Source organism: Cajanus cajan, chromosome 10, assembly GCF_000230855.2.
Source record: "Cajanus cajan strain Asha chromosome 10, NIPB_CcT2T_4, whole genome shotgun sequence".
In the NCBI taxonomy this organism is placed as follows: domain Eukaryota; kingdom Viridiplantae; phylum Streptophyta; class Magnoliopsida; order Fabales; family Fabaceae; genus Cajanus; species Cajanus cajan.
In genome coordinates this window covers 49333036-49349667 of record NC_138526.1, presented here as the reverse complement: position 1 = coordinate 49349667, position 16632 = coordinate 49333036, and the positions used below count along the sequence as shown (strand labels likewise).

The 16632-nt window shown below is 31.8% G+C and overlaps 2 protein-coding genes across 6 annotated transcripts; both read left to right on the top strand.

Moving 5' to 3' along the window:
* Nucleotides 1-402: 402 nt before the first annotated feature.
* On the top strand, nucleotides 403-1013 carry LOC109806692 (Ribosomal L18p/L5e family protein). Its single transcript, XM_020369165.3, has one exon. It carries the CDS (start codon nucleotides 544-546, stop codon nucleotides 910-912), a length of 369 nt encoding a protein of 122 aa, XP_020224754.1. The 5' UTR covers nucleotides 403-543; the 3' UTR covers nucleotides 913-1013.
* A 3093-nt stretch (nucleotides 1014-4106) lies between these two features.
* On the top strand, nucleotides 4107-15816 carry LOC109805588 (protein SEMI-ROLLED LEAF 2). Of its 5 annotated transcripts, XM_020367734.3 has the most exons (22): nucleotides 4107-4295; nucleotides 4403-4469; nucleotides 4735-4896; nucleotides 5251-5325; nucleotides 6118-6233; nucleotides 7105-7219; nucleotides 7582-7710; nucleotides 8650-8697; nucleotides 8913-9109; nucleotides 9209-9405; nucleotides 9505-9797; nucleotides 10180-10329; nucleotides 10423-10743; nucleotides 10988-11137; nucleotides 11788-11863; nucleotides 12116-12243; nucleotides 12379-12570; nucleotides 13772-13912; nucleotides 13992-14120; nucleotides 14264-14473; nucleotides 15192-15389; nucleotides 15625-15816. In XM_020367734.3, exons 3-21 carry the CDS (start codon nucleotides 4762-4764, stop codon nucleotides 15339-15341), a joined length of 2952 nt encoding a protein of 983 aa, XP_020223323.2. In that variant the 5' UTR covers nucleotides 4107-4295; nucleotides 4403-4469; nucleotides 4735-4761; the 3' UTR covers nucleotides 15342-15389; nucleotides 15625-15816. The 5 variants fall into 5 exon arrangements, with proteins under 5 accessions (XP_020223323.2, XP_020223321.2, XP_020223324.2 ...); XM_020367732.3 differs by lacking the exon at nucleotides 15625-15816 and having other exon boundaries at nucleotides 15192-15603; XM_020367735.3 differs by lacking the exons at nucleotides 4107-4295; nucleotides 15625-15816 and having other exon boundaries at nucleotides 4309-4469; nucleotides 15192-15603.
* The last annotated feature ends 816 nt before the right edge of the window (nucleotides 15817-16632 follow it).

Here is a 16632-nt window from a genome sequence, read left to right as displayed (position 1 = left end):
GATTATTTTCATCAAAAAAATAAGTTCTTTAAAAATAAATCATTTAAATTCCTAATTTTAGAAAATACAATTTTAAAGATCATTTAAATTAATAAATATCATATAAGTCTTTAAATTTAATTATTCAATATCATATTAGTCTTTATATATATATATATATATTTTTTTTTTTTTGATATTATCATTCTAATTACATAATTTTTCTAATTTTAAATTACTATAATTGTGAATTAAATTTGTACACATATTTCACAATTTTTTAAACTTCCTGGACCAATATGATTGCACCTATCAAATTTAGAGACCAGTTTGAGAAGTATTTATTCTAATTTTTTTAAAAGGTTAAGACTTTAAATAGTAAAATAAGGGGTGTGTAGTAAGTAGTTACTCCCCTCTAGCAAGCTTCAACTCTTGGCCCAAAAAACCATCACTTAGCAAAAACCGCACGAGTGAGGAGAAAGAAAGACGTGAATGCGATCATTGCGATGTGATGCCGTAAACTAAACTAAACAACGAAACGGTGTCGTGCGGTGTTGGCGAGAGATGGCGGGAACCTACCACAACCACCACCGCCACGTGCTGCAGCTGGTGTTGTCGTGCCGGAAAATCACCGCTCAGGTGACGAACACGGAGACGTCGTCGATCATAGCGATGGCGTCGTCTTCGGAGCAGGAATTCGCGGCTCACTACCGCGCGCATCTGAATCGGTTCCCCAGATCCCACCGCTTCTGGGACGCGAAAGTGGCCTCTCGCGTGGGGGAGAAGCTAGGGTTCCGGCTGAGGGAAATCGGCGTGACGGCCGTTGAAATCGAGGAGCAATCGCGTCCGCTCCACTACCGCGTAATGCTCTCCCCCTTGTTCCATTCCATCAAGCATGCCGGCGTCCACGTTTCCGGCGTTGACCAATTGTAACGTCGTGTGAGTTTCGATTTTGGTGAGGATTTTTCCATTTTTTTGTGCCCATTCTTCACACAATCAATTTATTACTCTCAGCTATTGCCTTCTTCTTATTATTTGGATCACATCATAAAATAATTTTACCTTCTAAACTAATTAGATTAGATATTCTGATTCATATTTTTTTTTACTTATTTATTATAAAATTAAAATAATTTATTATAAATAGTGAATTGCGGTTAAATTACTTTTTTTTAATGTCCCGAATTGTTCAAAGAGAATGGAGATGAGTTTATATCGAGAACCTTTTAGGTGATGTCAAAAGTCAAAAAATGGACAATATTTTAGTGATATAAAGACATGTGAATATGTATGATGATCTCAACAAGAACGATGTTAATATTTTTCCATTATCACTCACGGGTTCGGCCTAGTTGCAGAATATTCTCAATAAATTAATGACCGTATCTGATTAACTAGACAGCAAAAGATGATGCAGTATTACTTAATAAGTGGAAATATTACTTAATTTTAAAAATTAGAGAAATTAAATTTCTAAGAAAATAAGTTATAGACTAAATTTCCACGATACTATATAAACCGAAAGTGGATCAATTCTAATAAAAGCATGACATGTATATATCTCCGTTAGTATTTTTAACAACACAAACACAAACAAATTGAACAACGTTTTTAAATTTTAAAGGATTTAATTCAAAAAATTGATAATAAAGAAAAAAATTAAATAAATTAAATATAAAATTAAAATAAATGAGTAATTTAATAAAAGATTTAACTCCTTTAAAGTGAATGAGTGTACGTTAAGATAAAGTACATTTACAATTGTTAATTAAAAAATTATTTGAAAATTGTAATAAAATTAAATATAAGTATAATAAAATTAAGAATTAATTACAATATCTACTTCTGATTTTTAATTAATAGCTATTAGTGCACTTTATTCTCTAGTTTAAAAATAAAATACCATTATTATTATGAGTTAAAAAAACTCAAAATCATAATTTATGATAAATACATATTGAATAAACCATCTATTTGATTTTTTTGAAGTATTATCCTTTTTATAATTAATCTTTAAACTATTAAAATTATATAAGTTCCTAAAATATTAGAAATCATTTTATCTATTTCTAAACTATATTTTTATCTTTTATCTTTTTTTTTTTAAATTTATTTTTATCTTTCATCTGCTAAAAAATATTTATTTTGATATTTTATCTTTTATATTTAAATTAATTTAATCATTTAAAAATAATGGTCATTTTAATTTTATGACACAATTTTAAATTAATTTTTGACTTATTTAACGTGTAACTTGTAACATTGAATTCAATTATATAAAAATTATAAAATTCAATTAATATTCAAATTCTAAGATTTTAAAGGTAATTTTTTTTTGTATTATGAGTTAGAGTAGAGTACCCCTTGTATTCCTTTTTAATATATCTTTTCTTTGCTTAAAAAAATTAACATTTAAATTTAAAAGAGTTGTAAACATAATGAAAATTGTGTAAAAATATAATCATTACCAACTATAAAAATATAATCAAATTAAATTTTTAAATTTTTTGTTATTTTTTTAGACTTATGTTTATACAAATTTTCTCCATTTATGACACTTTTTGAGTTTTTAGTTTAAACTTTAATTACATTCATTAGTTTACGAACATAATGAAACAAGTTTCAAAATTTAAATTAATCAAAAAATATTTTAAATTATATTTTAAATTAAAAATAATTTATTTGTTTTAAAAAAATTAATTTGACTTAAATTTAAAAGATAAATGATTAAAATGAATATTTAAAAGATAAAAAACTATAATAAGTCTTAAAAATAAAAGTAAAAGAATAAAAGTATTTATTTATATATATATATATATATATATATTAATTTCTACTTTTTTGAATAGGTATTGGGTCGATATCTCAAAATAAATAAACTTTCAAACTTCGTTCTTGCAAAAGTAAGTCCATGCAACTCTTGTGCTATTCTAGATAACTATATAATGAATTTAATTATAAACATGCATTTAATATAAAAGTTTCTTAATTTAAATTTGACTTCAAATCCCATGTTAATCTAAATCAACCTTTTCCAATATCTAGATTATCTTGTTAATAACACAAACTTTAAGAATTAATATCGCTGGTGTAAAAAAAAAATAGTTATTTCATGTATGTTAACATTCAATCGATAAAAAAAATTGATAAGGAATGTAAATCCTGTTATATAAATGAATAACACGGACACATATTTTTTTAACGAAGATGGTATGAGTAATCCTAAGTCTTAGTATGATTATTTTGTAATTGAATTAGAACATATTAATCAGAGAAATATTTTATTTATTATTATTATTTTTATATCACGAGTTAAGTTATCTTAACAAATTAACATCTTTTAATAAATATTTTTCATACATATTAATAGAGATTGAATCCAGATTACACTTTAAGTCTACCCGCCAATATCACATTTTATTATCTATTATCACTTAATTATAAAGTGTCATGTCTAATAAAATTATTAACCTCTATAAGAACTATTTTAAAAATCATATTAAAAATAACTTTAGATTAGTTGATGGTGTTTTTTTATCACAAGTTAAATCCATTGTTTTTCAAGAACTAACATTAGAGATTTAGACACATTGTTGTATTGACAAACATGTGCAAGTAAACAAAAAGTGTTGGGAAAAAGATGAAAGAAATGATATGGCGTGAGAATATATAATATAATAATATAAAAAGTAAAAAAGAAAAAGAAAAGAATGGAGTGAGTTTCCTTTTTTTTTTTTTTCCAATCAAAAAAAGCATAAACCCATAATTTTAGGAACCGTTGGGCCTGCAGCGTTGTTCCTCACTACCCCGCACAATTTATTAACACCCTTAACAACTCGCCACCCACCCTATTTAAGCTATGAATATCTTTTATATTTTTTTTATTCAAATTAAAATAAGAATAAAAAAGTATTCTAAACTCACTAGCCGGTGACCCATCTGGGCGACAGCCCAATAGCGCACGTTCATTCTTTGGAAAAATTGATAGCATCGTATGTGATCATGAAGTGTATGTGGTCGACTTTGTATTACTCACCTCCCATCAACATTCCACGATGTGCTCTGTGTGTGTGTGATGTTATGTTATGTTATGTTAGCGTGTTTTTTTTTTTTTTTTTTTTTTTTGCATTCTATTTTTTAATTTTGTATAATATTAAATTGTACAATATTAATATTAATATCGGTAAATGGCTACAATTGCTTCATGGTTTTAATACGCATTTTCTTCTTTGAATTAAAATGTTACTTTCCGAAATAATGTTAATGGCCGGGGAAGAGTTGCACCTCTGACTCTGACCCCATTGCCATTTTCTCTGGTATTTTTTTTTTAATTTTATTTTCTATGGTAAATAGCAAGATTTTCATTTTTTGATCGTTTTTCTATTTTCCTTAATCTTTTTTCTCTGGAAAATTTTGTTTTCAGTATAGTCTAGATCGCGATCGGAGACGCTTGATTTTGCGAAGAAGTGGAATTTGTGTAATTCGAATAGGTAGGTTTCTTGCATTCCTCTCTGTGAATTGCTGATAAGTGAATTCAGTTTATGTCTCGTTTGGTTCTGAATTTTCGAGCCTTCGATTTTCTTTTGTTTTTGCTGAAATTCGTTAAACCCTGTGTGGGCTATTAATCGAGTTGAATTTGATTCGGTTTGTGATTGTTGATTGTGAGTTCGTGTGAAATTCGAGTTCTGATTAGTGGAATGTGAAGGGTTGAGGCAATTTTGGGAGTGAATTTTGTTGTTGTTGAGAATTTTTCAGGGGGAGGGTTTGTGAATTCATAGGAAAATGGGGGTTATGTCCAGGCGGGTTGTGCCCGTCTGTGGTAACCTCTGTGTGTTTTGTCCTTCTCTGCGAGCAAGATCAAGGCAACCGGTGAAACGTTACAAGAAGTTGATTGCTGATATCTTCCCGCGTAATCAGGTGAATATTCTGAGCTTATTTTGTTTTGTTTTAGTCTTTGCTTGGTAGTTGCTAGTTATTAGTCTCGGGGGACCCGAGAATTATAACTTTACTTAGCAATCATTTGCTATTGTAAGTAATACCACCTTGTGTATCATTACTATTGCTCTTGGTGTCTGCTTGTTATTCTGTAATGACAATGAATTGAATAATAAGATTTTCAGTTTTCTGAAGAAAAATGCGGGCAAAACTGGGGGCGGGGGCTTTATGATAAGTCATAAGACCTGTTTCTATACTAGTATAGGGGATTTGAATTTAGCAAAGAGAGGATGCCCCTTTTCATTCACATCACAAGATGATTACTGTGTTTTTCAGGTTGCTGAGCCTAATGATAGGATAATTGGAAAGCTATGTGAGTACGCTTCTAAGAATCCATTGAGAATTCCCAAGGTAATGTTATTCTTAAAAATCTCCTCCCTTTTTTGTTTCTTCTAAGCCAGTTGTTTCATGTAACCAATAACGTTATGACATGGTGGAGGAATTTTGGATAATCATTCTCATAGGAAACTAATATATTTGATCTGATTATGATATCATTGTAGAAAATTCAGTTGTCTTCCATCTAATAATTGTTCGTTTCACAAAACTGATATTAGAATATATGAAAATATCTTATCATATATTAAGATTATCCTCTAGGATTAGTTTCCCTGTTTCCTCTTTTTCTCTTAGGATTAATTACCATACTTTTTTTTAATCTTATCATGGTTTGTTTCCCTAATTAGCTAGGATTATGATTACTATAGATAAGGGTTTGTACTATAGGTTTTATGAATATATCAAATAATATCAAATATATCATTACATTGTAATACATCTAAGGTAATATCAATTTATTGTTTCATTTTCATTTATCCCTTTACCTCTCTCAATATCTAAAACTACATAATTTCAACTTAAACACTAAGATATTTTAACCACTGATTTGTAATTCTTGACAATTTATTAAAGGAAAACTTGGTCATTAATATTTTGAATGAGGTTACACTAAAGGAAATCATTTCGATTTAATACTTTAAATTAAGAATTTGTTACCGAATGTTTTCAGCACTTTTTCACCTAATATCTAATTTGGAATTCATTAAATTTAAACAAACACCATTAAGTCACTTGCTGAATTTTTTTATTTTCAGTATTGATTTGTGATCTCTGTCCTAAATTTGTGGTGTTTTGTCTTGGCAGATTACTGATAACTTGGAGCAAAGATGTTACAAGGATTTACGTAATGAAAGCTTTGGTTCAGTGAAAGTGGTCTTGTGTATATACAGGAAATTGCTATCGACATGTAAGGGACAGATGTAAGTTTTATGTCATATAAGTTAAGTGCATATTCCTTGGATTGAATTGTTATTTGATCCTAACCAAGTTCATTGAAACACAATGGGGTGCTGGGGGAGGATTTATCTTACAAGTTTCAGGCACCATAAGATTATTACATTGCAAAAGCCATTTTGAAATTTATGGACATTTATGAGTTCTTGGTGTCCTGTTTTCATTCATGTAAAAGCTTGGGTGTACCGTGTACGGGAGTTGGTAATTTATATGATCGATGTACTTCAAATGAGTAATCTTAGTCTGTAATACTATGAAAAACCCTTTTTTTAAAACTTGGTTTTGTGGAGAACTTTTTTTTTTTTTTTTTTTTTTAATTTAATTTTCTCAGTATTTTGAAGCAGGGTCGTGCAGAGTGTCAATTTGTCCTCCCATAGTCCTATTTGCTAGTGATTGACATAGTGTTTGGTTAGAAGGAGAATGGAGAAGAGGGGAGGGTAGAGATTTTTATAAACTTTTCTTGTTTTGTTCAATTTTTAAGAGGGGGAGGGGAGCAAAACCCCTCCTCATCTGATTTTAGCTCCCCTCCAATATTGCAGGGATTTGAGGGGGAGGGAAGAGATTTTAAAACATTTTTAGTATAATTGTCCAAAATAAGGATACAAAGATAAATTGGTTTTTAAAATCTCTCCCCTCCACTTGTGAACCAAATAAGAAAAGAGCTCCTCTCCCCTCTTCTCAGAAAAACAAAATTTCTAATTCCTCCTCTCCTCTCCTTTAAACCAAACATACCAGCATCTCACAAAAATGTTTTGGTTCATTTATTTATTTTTCTTGTTGGATGCTACTCTTCACTATTTTGAGTAATAAATTCAAACATGCTTCTTAATCTTGTAGGCCTCTATTTGCCAATAGTTTATTAGGGATCATCCAGACTCTTCTAGAGCAAACTCGATCAGATGAAATGCAGATCTTAGGTTGCAATACTCTTGTAGAATTTATTGATTGCCAGGTATTTGGTCATTCAACTTTTTTGATTTGTTGGTGACAAAATCACTGCAGGATTGCCTTAATTGCATGTTATGAGAGATTTGCTGCCCCTTTAAAGCAGTTTTACTAATTAAAATTTAACATCATAAGTTTTGTTCATAGGAGAAGGAAATATGAAGAAAAATTGAATTGAACTTCTCTCATAAGCTAAAATTAGCATATGCACTTAACTTTTATAGTAGCTATCTCATCTAATTTCTCTAAAAGCTGAAGTGAATAAGTTGATTTTAGTTTAGGAGAGAAACTCAATTCATTTTACCTTTTTTGCACTTTTTTTTTAATTCCATAAAGTTTAGTGATATTGACCCTTTGAGTTAAAAGTAGACAGATGGTACATACATGTTCAACTTAGAGGGTTTTATACCAAAACTATGTCAATTGGCTCATGAAGTGGGAAATAATGAACAAACTCTGCATCTACGTTCAGCTGGACTACAAGCTTTATCCTATATGGTAATTCTCCTTCTCTGGTCTATTTATTCTTCCAGTTTGCTTATGAATTTCCATAACTTTATAACTATAACTATAAGGAATTTTCTATTCTTTTTGATCAATATGCACGAGAATCTACCCACTTTGATAATCTTTATGGAAAGGAACCCTATGTAGAGTACAAGGATGGTCATTAACAGTTGTAGTTATTTCTGATTAATAGTCATTAAATATTGAACTTCTTCACACTGATTTGCAACTTCTTTGACTTGGTAGAATGTTCTTAAAAGATGAAGCTGTAGTAATCCAAAAAATGAAATGAAATTTACCAAATTTTGATAGGCACTTGGGTATTATGGGATGCTTAAGTCTCCCATCAAGTAGTATGAGATGCTCATCGGAGTACTTAAGTGGCTTGGGTCTCCTTCTTTGACAGTTAAATTTTAAGAGAGGGTTCCCCAAGTGTTTGGGTGCTTATCAAAGATGATTGTTGGTGTCTTGAAAAGGGTTACCTATAAAGAGGCCAATTAAAAAGGCTGAGCAAAACATTGTAGAGTGCCAACCGCCGAGACGTCAGCTCTTAGGGATGATGCTATGATAGGAACTTGGGTACCATGGGATGCCTAACTCCCACATCAAGTAGTATGGGATGCTTGATGGAGTACTTAAGTGGCTTGGTTCTTCTCCCTTGACAATTAATTTAATTTTTAAGGGACAGTTTCCCAAGTGTTTGAGTGCTTTCAAAATCAAAGAGTGAAAATGGTTGTTTGTTGTAATTTAAGCTGTAGAATGATAGAAGCTTTATTTTTGGAAAAAGTTGTTAGATATAAGTAAATCATTCAAACTGTTTATTGGTCACCTTATTCCTACCACAGTACCTTTGTTCAGTTGCTTTTCAAGATCACTTATATACCTTTCCTGGATGCTTTTTGTTCTTCCTCCCTATGTTCTTTTGACCAGGTGCGGTACATGGGCGAGCACTCACATCTTTCAATGGATTTTGACAAAGTTAGTATCATTTCCCTACTCTTCTTATTCCTTCAATCTATAGATTCTGGCAGAGACATTAAGCAAAGGGTTTCATTAAACATTAAAGTTTAGTTTCTATATATTTATTTAAAACCACAATTCTGGTCTTGAATTTAAATGTTAGTTTACACATGAAGCTAAACTATTTTTTTTTCTTGATTTGTTGGGTGGGTGGATTTTGAAATTTTGAATAGATTATATCAGTGGTTTTGGAGAATTACTTGGATATCCAATCCAAATCCAATCTTGCCAAAGTAGAGAAACTGAATTCACAATCTCAGAACCAGTTGGCCCAAGGATTTCCCATAGAAGGAGACCGACTACATTCTTTATCTAAGAAGGATCCTTCCTTACTCAATAATGTGACAAGAACCGAGACGGAGTCAAAGTTGTATGTTTTCTTTTACAGTATTACTTCTCTCCCCTTTCCCTTTTAGTATAAAGCCATCGTATGAGATCCTGACAGCCATTGTGTTCACTGCTTCTACAGGGATACTGCTAAAGATCCTGCTTATTGGTCAAAGGTTTGCTTGTATAATATGGCAAAATTGGCAAAGGAAGCTTCAACTGTGCGGCGTGTCCTTGAACCACTTTTTCATAATTTTGATATTGATAACCACTGGTCTTCTGAAAAGGGAGTTGCTTCTTGTGTTTTGATTTATTTGCAATCCCTTCTAGCAGAATCAGGTAGCCTTGTAAAAAATTCACTATTATAAATTTTCTTTAAGTATGCAGTTTTATCTAATTTTCTATATAATTAATTGATTACCACTTTTTGAACACCAGGAGATAACTCCCATCTTCTACTATCCATTTTGGTCAAGCACTTGGATCACAAGAATGTTGCCAAGCAGCCTATCCGTCAGATTGATATTATTAACACCACCATGCAGCTTGCACAAAATGTGAAGCAGCAGACTTCAGTTGCAATCATTGGTGCAATATCTGACCTCATTAAGCATTTAAGGAGATGCCTGCAAAATTTAACTGAAGCATCCAGCATTGGAAATGATGCATATAGGTTGAATACTGAACTTCAGTCTGCCTTAGAAATGTGTATATTACAACTTTCAAGCAAGGTATTTGTGCTAACATCATGTGTCACTTTTTTGTTTGGCTTTCAAACTTTATATTATGCAACACTTGATATCATTCTGAGGCCTCAGCTTTGATTTTTGAATAAAGTTTCTTGGATTCATCATAATTTATAGATCCAGTTTGTTATCTATTCTCCCTACAGAATAGGTTTCTTTACTTCCTTGTATCATTGATTACTACTAGTCCCCAGGCAAGAATGTTGAGAAACCACCTCTGAATCTCGGACTATAGAAGATTAGCTAAATTTCTGCTATTTCTTCACTGTCTTTTCTGAATAGAATTTTTTCTTCATGTTGTAAACAAACAAGTTCAAAAAGAAGTATTTGGATTGTGTCTCTAGTCACACTACTTCTACTATAACAGGTTGGAGATGTAGGACCAATTCTTGATTTGATGGCTGTGGCACTGGAGAATATCCCAATTACTACCATCATAGCAAGAACAACAATTTCTGCTGTCTATCAAACAGCAAAATTAATCACTTCCATCCCCAATGTGTCATATCACAATAAGGCAAGTGTTCTTTCTTAGATTGGAAATGGGGTTTTCTACATGTTCAGATCTAGTAAATGTCTAAACTTTTGGGTTATTTTTGTACCTATCCAGGCTTTCCCTGATGCCTTGTTTCATCAATTGCTCCTGGCCATGGCTCATCCTGACCGTGAAACACAAATTGGAGCACATAGTGTCTTCTCTATGGTGCTTATGCCATCCATGTTTTCTCCTTCGTTAGACCACAAAACAAAGATTGCTCAGAAGGCACAGAATGTCAGCTTCTCCACTCAGCATGGAACTTTTTCTGGAGCTGAAAACTTGAATGGAAAACTGGAAGAAGGAAAGGCAATAGCCAGTGCCAATGGGAAGAAATATGCAATTCATCCATATGGCAGTTACGGCTTTACTCCTGAGCTAGCTGATAGAAAAGATGTATGAAATTTTTTACTTACCATTATTAGTTGTTTGCATTTGAGTGTTTATTTGTTAGAGGGGTTAAAGGATATGCAGTTCCCATTCATCATAATTTAATTTTAATGATTCTTGTTGAGTTCAGTTATGTTAAGCACCTGCTTCAGTTAGTTTGGTTGTTTCTTTTTTCATTTTTTGAATAATAGAGATCCTGGATTTTTCCTTGCTATAGTTCCAAACCAAATGTTGTGTCTGAAATTTTCAGGATCTAAGTTCTCTTAGGCTGAGCAGTCACCAAGTGAGTCTCTTGCTTTCTTCAATCTGGGTTCAGGCAACATCTGTGGAAAACGGTCCTGCAAATTATGAGGCAATGGCGCACACCTATAGCATTGCTTTATTATTTACTCGTTCTAAGGTGAGTTTGGTGCATACCAAGTGCTGTGATTGCTTATAAACGGTAAAGACTACCAAAATCACTTTGGTCATTTTGATTAAATGTTACTCATTTATAATTTTTGAAGAGCTAACCAGAGTCCTTTAAAAGAATAAAAGTAAAATTTTTATCAGGAAAGGAAGCATTAGAAATACAAAATGTTAGTTAGCACTTGCTTTTTTGTTGGTAATTAGAAACGTTTAATAGGGTATTTAATGCTACTAAACTAGTTCCCTTAGGGCACTTGTTAAGAAGACCCTTGTTTAAATTGGTAATCAATTTAGTGGCAGTGGTAAAAAATTTGACAGGAGTTTTCATCTTTTCATAAATGAAGAAAAAATAATGCATATTACATATATTTTTAAAATTAATCTTGATCACTTCTAAACCAAGTATTATTGGATGATTGATTTGAGTTAACATCTATAGAATATAAATATTTTGTTTCCTAATTTAGTTAGGAATTAGCTATTAGAATCAATGTATTATTTTTTAGATTGATTCTATTCTATATTTCATTGAATAAATTATGTACTGAGTACAAATACCCTTGAGGTACATAGAATAAAAGTATTACAACCTGTCCCAATTATTTGCCTTAATTTCTTGAAGTTGTTAATTGGTTTCTGCAGGCATCGAGTTACATGGCTTTAGTAAGATGTTTCCAACTGGCATTCTCCCTCAGGAGCATCTCTTTGGACCAAGAAGGTATGTGAGACGTCCAGGCAATTTTTTACTCTTCAGGAAGGAATGACATATCCTGTCCTTATGAAATCAAGGCTTGCATTGGAATAATCATTCCATGACTATTTTTCTACCAAAAAAAATGTTCTTTACCATGGAAGGCAAATGGAATCAAATTCCAGGGTTCTCGAAATGTTCTACTATATATTTCTTAATGAGAATAATATTATCTATAGTGAAAATTTTCTGACATGTTTCTTTACATGCCTGTTAAAGGAGGTTTACAACCATCTCGCAGGAGGTCCCTTTTTACCTTGGCTTCATACATGCTTCTATTCTCTGCCAGGGCTGGCAATGTCCCTGATCTAATTCCAAAAGTTAAAGCATCACTGACAGTAGCAACAGTTAATTTCTTTTCCTAACCTCTGGACTTGGTCCTTGTTTTGTGCCTTCATCTTCCTTTTAAAATTGAGTTCCATTAATTGTTTCCCTTTTTTTAATTATGGTTAGAATAACTGATTAAAGTTCTAAATTCACAGGTAGATCCTTTTCTTGAATTGGTCGATGATATCCGGCTGCAGGCTGTCTGTATAGAATCAGAGAAAATTTATGGATCTCAGGAAGATGAGGTTGCTGCTGTGAAGTCTCTTTCAGCTGTAGAATTGGATGACAAGCAGTTGAAAGAGACTGTAATATCGTACTTTATGACTAAATTTACAAGATTGCCTGAGGTAATATGAATTTGCATGGACTGACAAAGAATACTCTGATATGCTTGGAGAATTAATAGATGGAAATGCTTTATTATTATTCAGTAGAATGTATTGTATTACATAGGTTCTTCATATCATCCATATTCCATATATAAAGTCTCTTGATAGACTTAGTGGAGACAGGAGAATATTTCCTAGCCTACTATTAATCAAGTGCAACTTCCTAGACGCTAATACCAATGAGTGCTAAATGCAGTTTATCATGTGATACGAACATAGTATTTACTAGATTGATAAATAATTGCTACTGTATCACCATTGAACTTCTGAGTAGCAAGGATGTGGCACTTGTTGGACAATGAATTGATTCTGATCAAATCCTTGATAATCCTTGATAATGGTTGCTTTTGGTTCAATTTTTTAACATTTTCGTTCTCTGTATGTATTCCAGTCGTGCATGTGCACACATTTATTCTGGAAACTATCAAAGTATTTAGAAAATAGTACTTTTGAGGTATGCACAGAATGTGGACTGTTTAGCAGTAGTTACTGTGGAGTGTACAAGTATGTGGGTTGTGTATAGGGGTGGGCAAATTAAATTGCACTAAACTGAACTGTTAAAAACTGTATTAAACTGAAAAATAGTTCAATTAAACTGAACTGAACTGAAAATTAAATCACAAAACTGAACTGAACTGTTTTTTATCTAAGAAGAAAGAATCTGTGGTTGGTGACTTGGTGCGTGAGGAAGGAGGAATCCGGGGTTGCCTGTGAGTGAGGAAGGAGTGCTGATTCTGCTGAATCAGGAACCCCGTGCCGTGGACCCGTGGCTTGCTGGAATGTGAATAGGCTTGCGATTTATGATTTAGACACCTTGGCTGTGGCTGGAATGTGAAGACCCAATATGTGAAGACCCACATTTCTGCATTTACAAATTGAAACCGTGCCATGCCGTGGCCCGTGTCCGTGCTTTTATTTTATAATTTTAGTTAATTAGAGTAAATTGAACTGTAACTTAATAAGTTCAGTTTTTAAAAACTGAACTAAAAAATAGTTTAATTCAGTTTTATCTTAAATAGTTATAGTTTTTTTAGTTTAAAATAATTCAGTTATTTAATAGTTTAGTTTAATTCAATTAATTTTGGCCGGCCCTAGTTGTGTACTGGTTAGTGATGTATAAGCATGTGAGATGACATGATTTTTTTTCCTTATTTACCAGGATGAGTTGTCTAGCATAAAGAATCAACTTCTACAAGGTTTTTCCCCTGATGATGCATATCCATCGGGACCACCATTATTTATGGAGACACCAAGACCATGTTCTCCACTTGCTCAGATTGAGTTCCCAAATTTTGTTGAGGTAACAGTCTCCACAGTTGCATTTCCATTTGTGGCTTATCAAAAGATGCATGTGACAAATTCTGTAATTGGTTTTCCAGATAATGGCTCCGGATGATTTGATGGATGAAGAGACTGGACATGAACATAGTGGAAGTCAATCAGATTACAAAACATCACTGTCAACCAACTATCCTGATGTTCTGAGTGTTAATCAGCTCTTGGATTCGGTAAAAATTTGTGCTTTTATTTATATCATCTAGCTAAGTGAAACGTGATTGATTGTATTTTTGAATTTTTTTACACATCTACTGGAGAGGATATTTTATTTCTTCTTCCCTTAAAGATACTATGGGGATTATTTTATGCATAGGTTTTGGAAACTGCCCGGCAAGTTGCAAGTGTCTCCACTTCCTCAACTCCTTTACCTTATGACCAAATGAAGAACCAGTGCGAGGCACTTGTAACAGGCAAACAACAGAAGATGTCAGTCATTCAGAGTTTCAAGCATCAACAGGAGGAGTGTAAGGCCATAATTCTTTCAAGTGAAAATGAAGTAGATGGTTTCCCTGTATCTGTTAAGGTTAGTATTTTTATACAGTTTAGTTTTTCAGTAAGAAATGCATATATTATGGCATTCAATTGGTTATAATGTTTTGGATATTTTGGAGTATTGACCAGCATGGTTGAGTATTTGACTGTTTGAGGTGGGGTTTGAACTAATTGTTAACCTAATTTTCTCTTTTGAATTTTTTTCTTGAATTATATTGTATCGATAAGCTTAGAGGCTACATATTCTCATTTTGTCGTAATATATTCTGCTTTTAAACCGATGATAAATTGGCTTCATGAGCTCTTTATTTCGTTTGAAATTTTATTACCCAGTTTGTTATATAATAACTAGCTAATTGTTAATGAAATATTTGGATTTAGTATGAACATATGTTTGTTTATGACTAATACTAGCCAGACACTCATTATGGATCAAATCTCATGCAAGCCCCACTAAACGCACAAGTTATTTAGTAGAGTCAACGTGAGATCTCAACCAATAATAAGGAATATTTTAGGAGTGTCAAAGTGTACTGTAAATATTCTTTGTTTTAACATTGATGAATAAGGCTTTGTAGTTGTTATTTTTTAACATTTGATGGATAGAAGGATCATGCTGTCGTAGTTCATGTCTTATGTAGTTGGTGGACTCATGTATTACTTCCAGAGTCAATAATTTTTTCGTTAGGTGGGTTTAGTTTTGTTTTCTGGAAACAATTATTGTTTATTGGCACTGTCCCATCATGCAGGCACTGGAATATTCAAAAGGTGATTTGAAGTTAGTGACTCAGCAGCAATTTCAAGCACGTTACAGTTCTCATGACTCTGGGCAGCTACATTCTTTGAGATTACCACCTTCAAGCCCCTTTGATAAATTCTTGAGAGCTGCGGGATGCTAATGACACTAACTTGCAATTGATGCCATTTTTTCATTCTTTGCAATTCTGGTAAAATGTTTCTTTAGATGGTTTCTACCTTTCATGCCCGAAGTACGTGAAATATGCAGGAGAGTCATTTTTATTTATTTTTTTTGTTGGGGGAGTTGGATGTTTGCTTCCAGCAAATGTATGATTTTGTCTATAAATTATAGTAATATTTGTCAATATTTAATTTTTTTTTGGGTGAATAAAGGGTTTTGTTGGTACTTGTGTTTTACTAAAACATTTTTCTCTCGTTCTCTAGTGTGTGGACCCAATGCTAGAAGCTCCTAACGAGTCATGAAGAATGAATTCCTCTATGGCTGCTCCACTTTTATACCTACCAAATTACCAATAAATCAATCTCTTGGTGTATTCTCATACGTATATTTTATTTTTAAATATTCATACATAAATTATTAAAATAAGATATGTTATGTCTATTTGATATGGAAAACCTACTTCCTATTTTCTGGGTATACGAGTGATAGAAAAAAAAAGAGAAAAACTGAATGCATGATAATGGTAACGCGTCTGATATTTTGTATCTAGATTCTAGTTTATATATCTATTCGATATTAGTATCAAATAATGTTTAGTTGTTAGGAAATGTAAAAATATCCACTTCATTGATCTCTATTTCAAAAAATTAATCTCAAACTCTTGGAGAATGTCTTTGGTAAAAACGAAAAACATGTTATGTCAAGTTGATTGCAGAAACAATACATTAAGATTATGATGACGTAAGTAATGCTATATTTTTTTTATTTTATATATATATATATATATATATATATATATATATATATATATATATATATATATATATTCTCAGTTCTCTATATAAAATGAATGTATTTAATATTTTAGAATAATAGTATAACAAAACACAATTGATTTTTTTTAGTAGGTAGGAAGATTTGTATTTGTTATGGCTATAAAGTTTATTTGTATAATCAAAGATGTTAATAAAAAAAAGTCCGCTAGCAGTTTTGTTGCGGAAATGTCAACCACACGAATTTTATTTAAAATATTCCGGTCTAGAGAAGGATTCTATTTGTACTTCTTTTTTCTTTTCACATTTCCTTTTGAGCTTTTGTAAAAAAAAAAATTCCATAAAAGCATATATTTTGAGAAATTAATTTCTAAAATATACTTTTCATATTAAGTAAATATTATGAAAACTAAATTTAGAAATGTATTTTAGATTATAATTGTAATGAAAGCAACCTCAAGCGTGTGGTTCAACGGTAGGGGTTGATCTACGCTTAAG

Coding starts and splice junctions, on each gene's coding strand:
- LOC109806692 (XM_020369165.3), top strand. CDS start 544: ATGGCGGGAACCTACCACAACCACCACCGCCACGTGCTGCAGCTGGTG.
- LOC109805588 (XM_020367734.3), top strand. CDS start 4,762: ATGGGGGTTATGTCCAGGCGGGTTGTGCCCGTCTGTGGTAACCTCTGT. Junction 5,326..6,117: donor ATCCATTGAGAATTCCCAAG/GTAATGTTATTC, acceptor TTGTCTTGGCAG/ATTACTGATAACTTGGAGCA. Junction 11,138..11,787: donor TATTATTTACTCGTTCTAAG/GTGAGTTTGGTG, acceptor TGGTTTCTGCAG/GCATCGAGTTACATGGCTTT.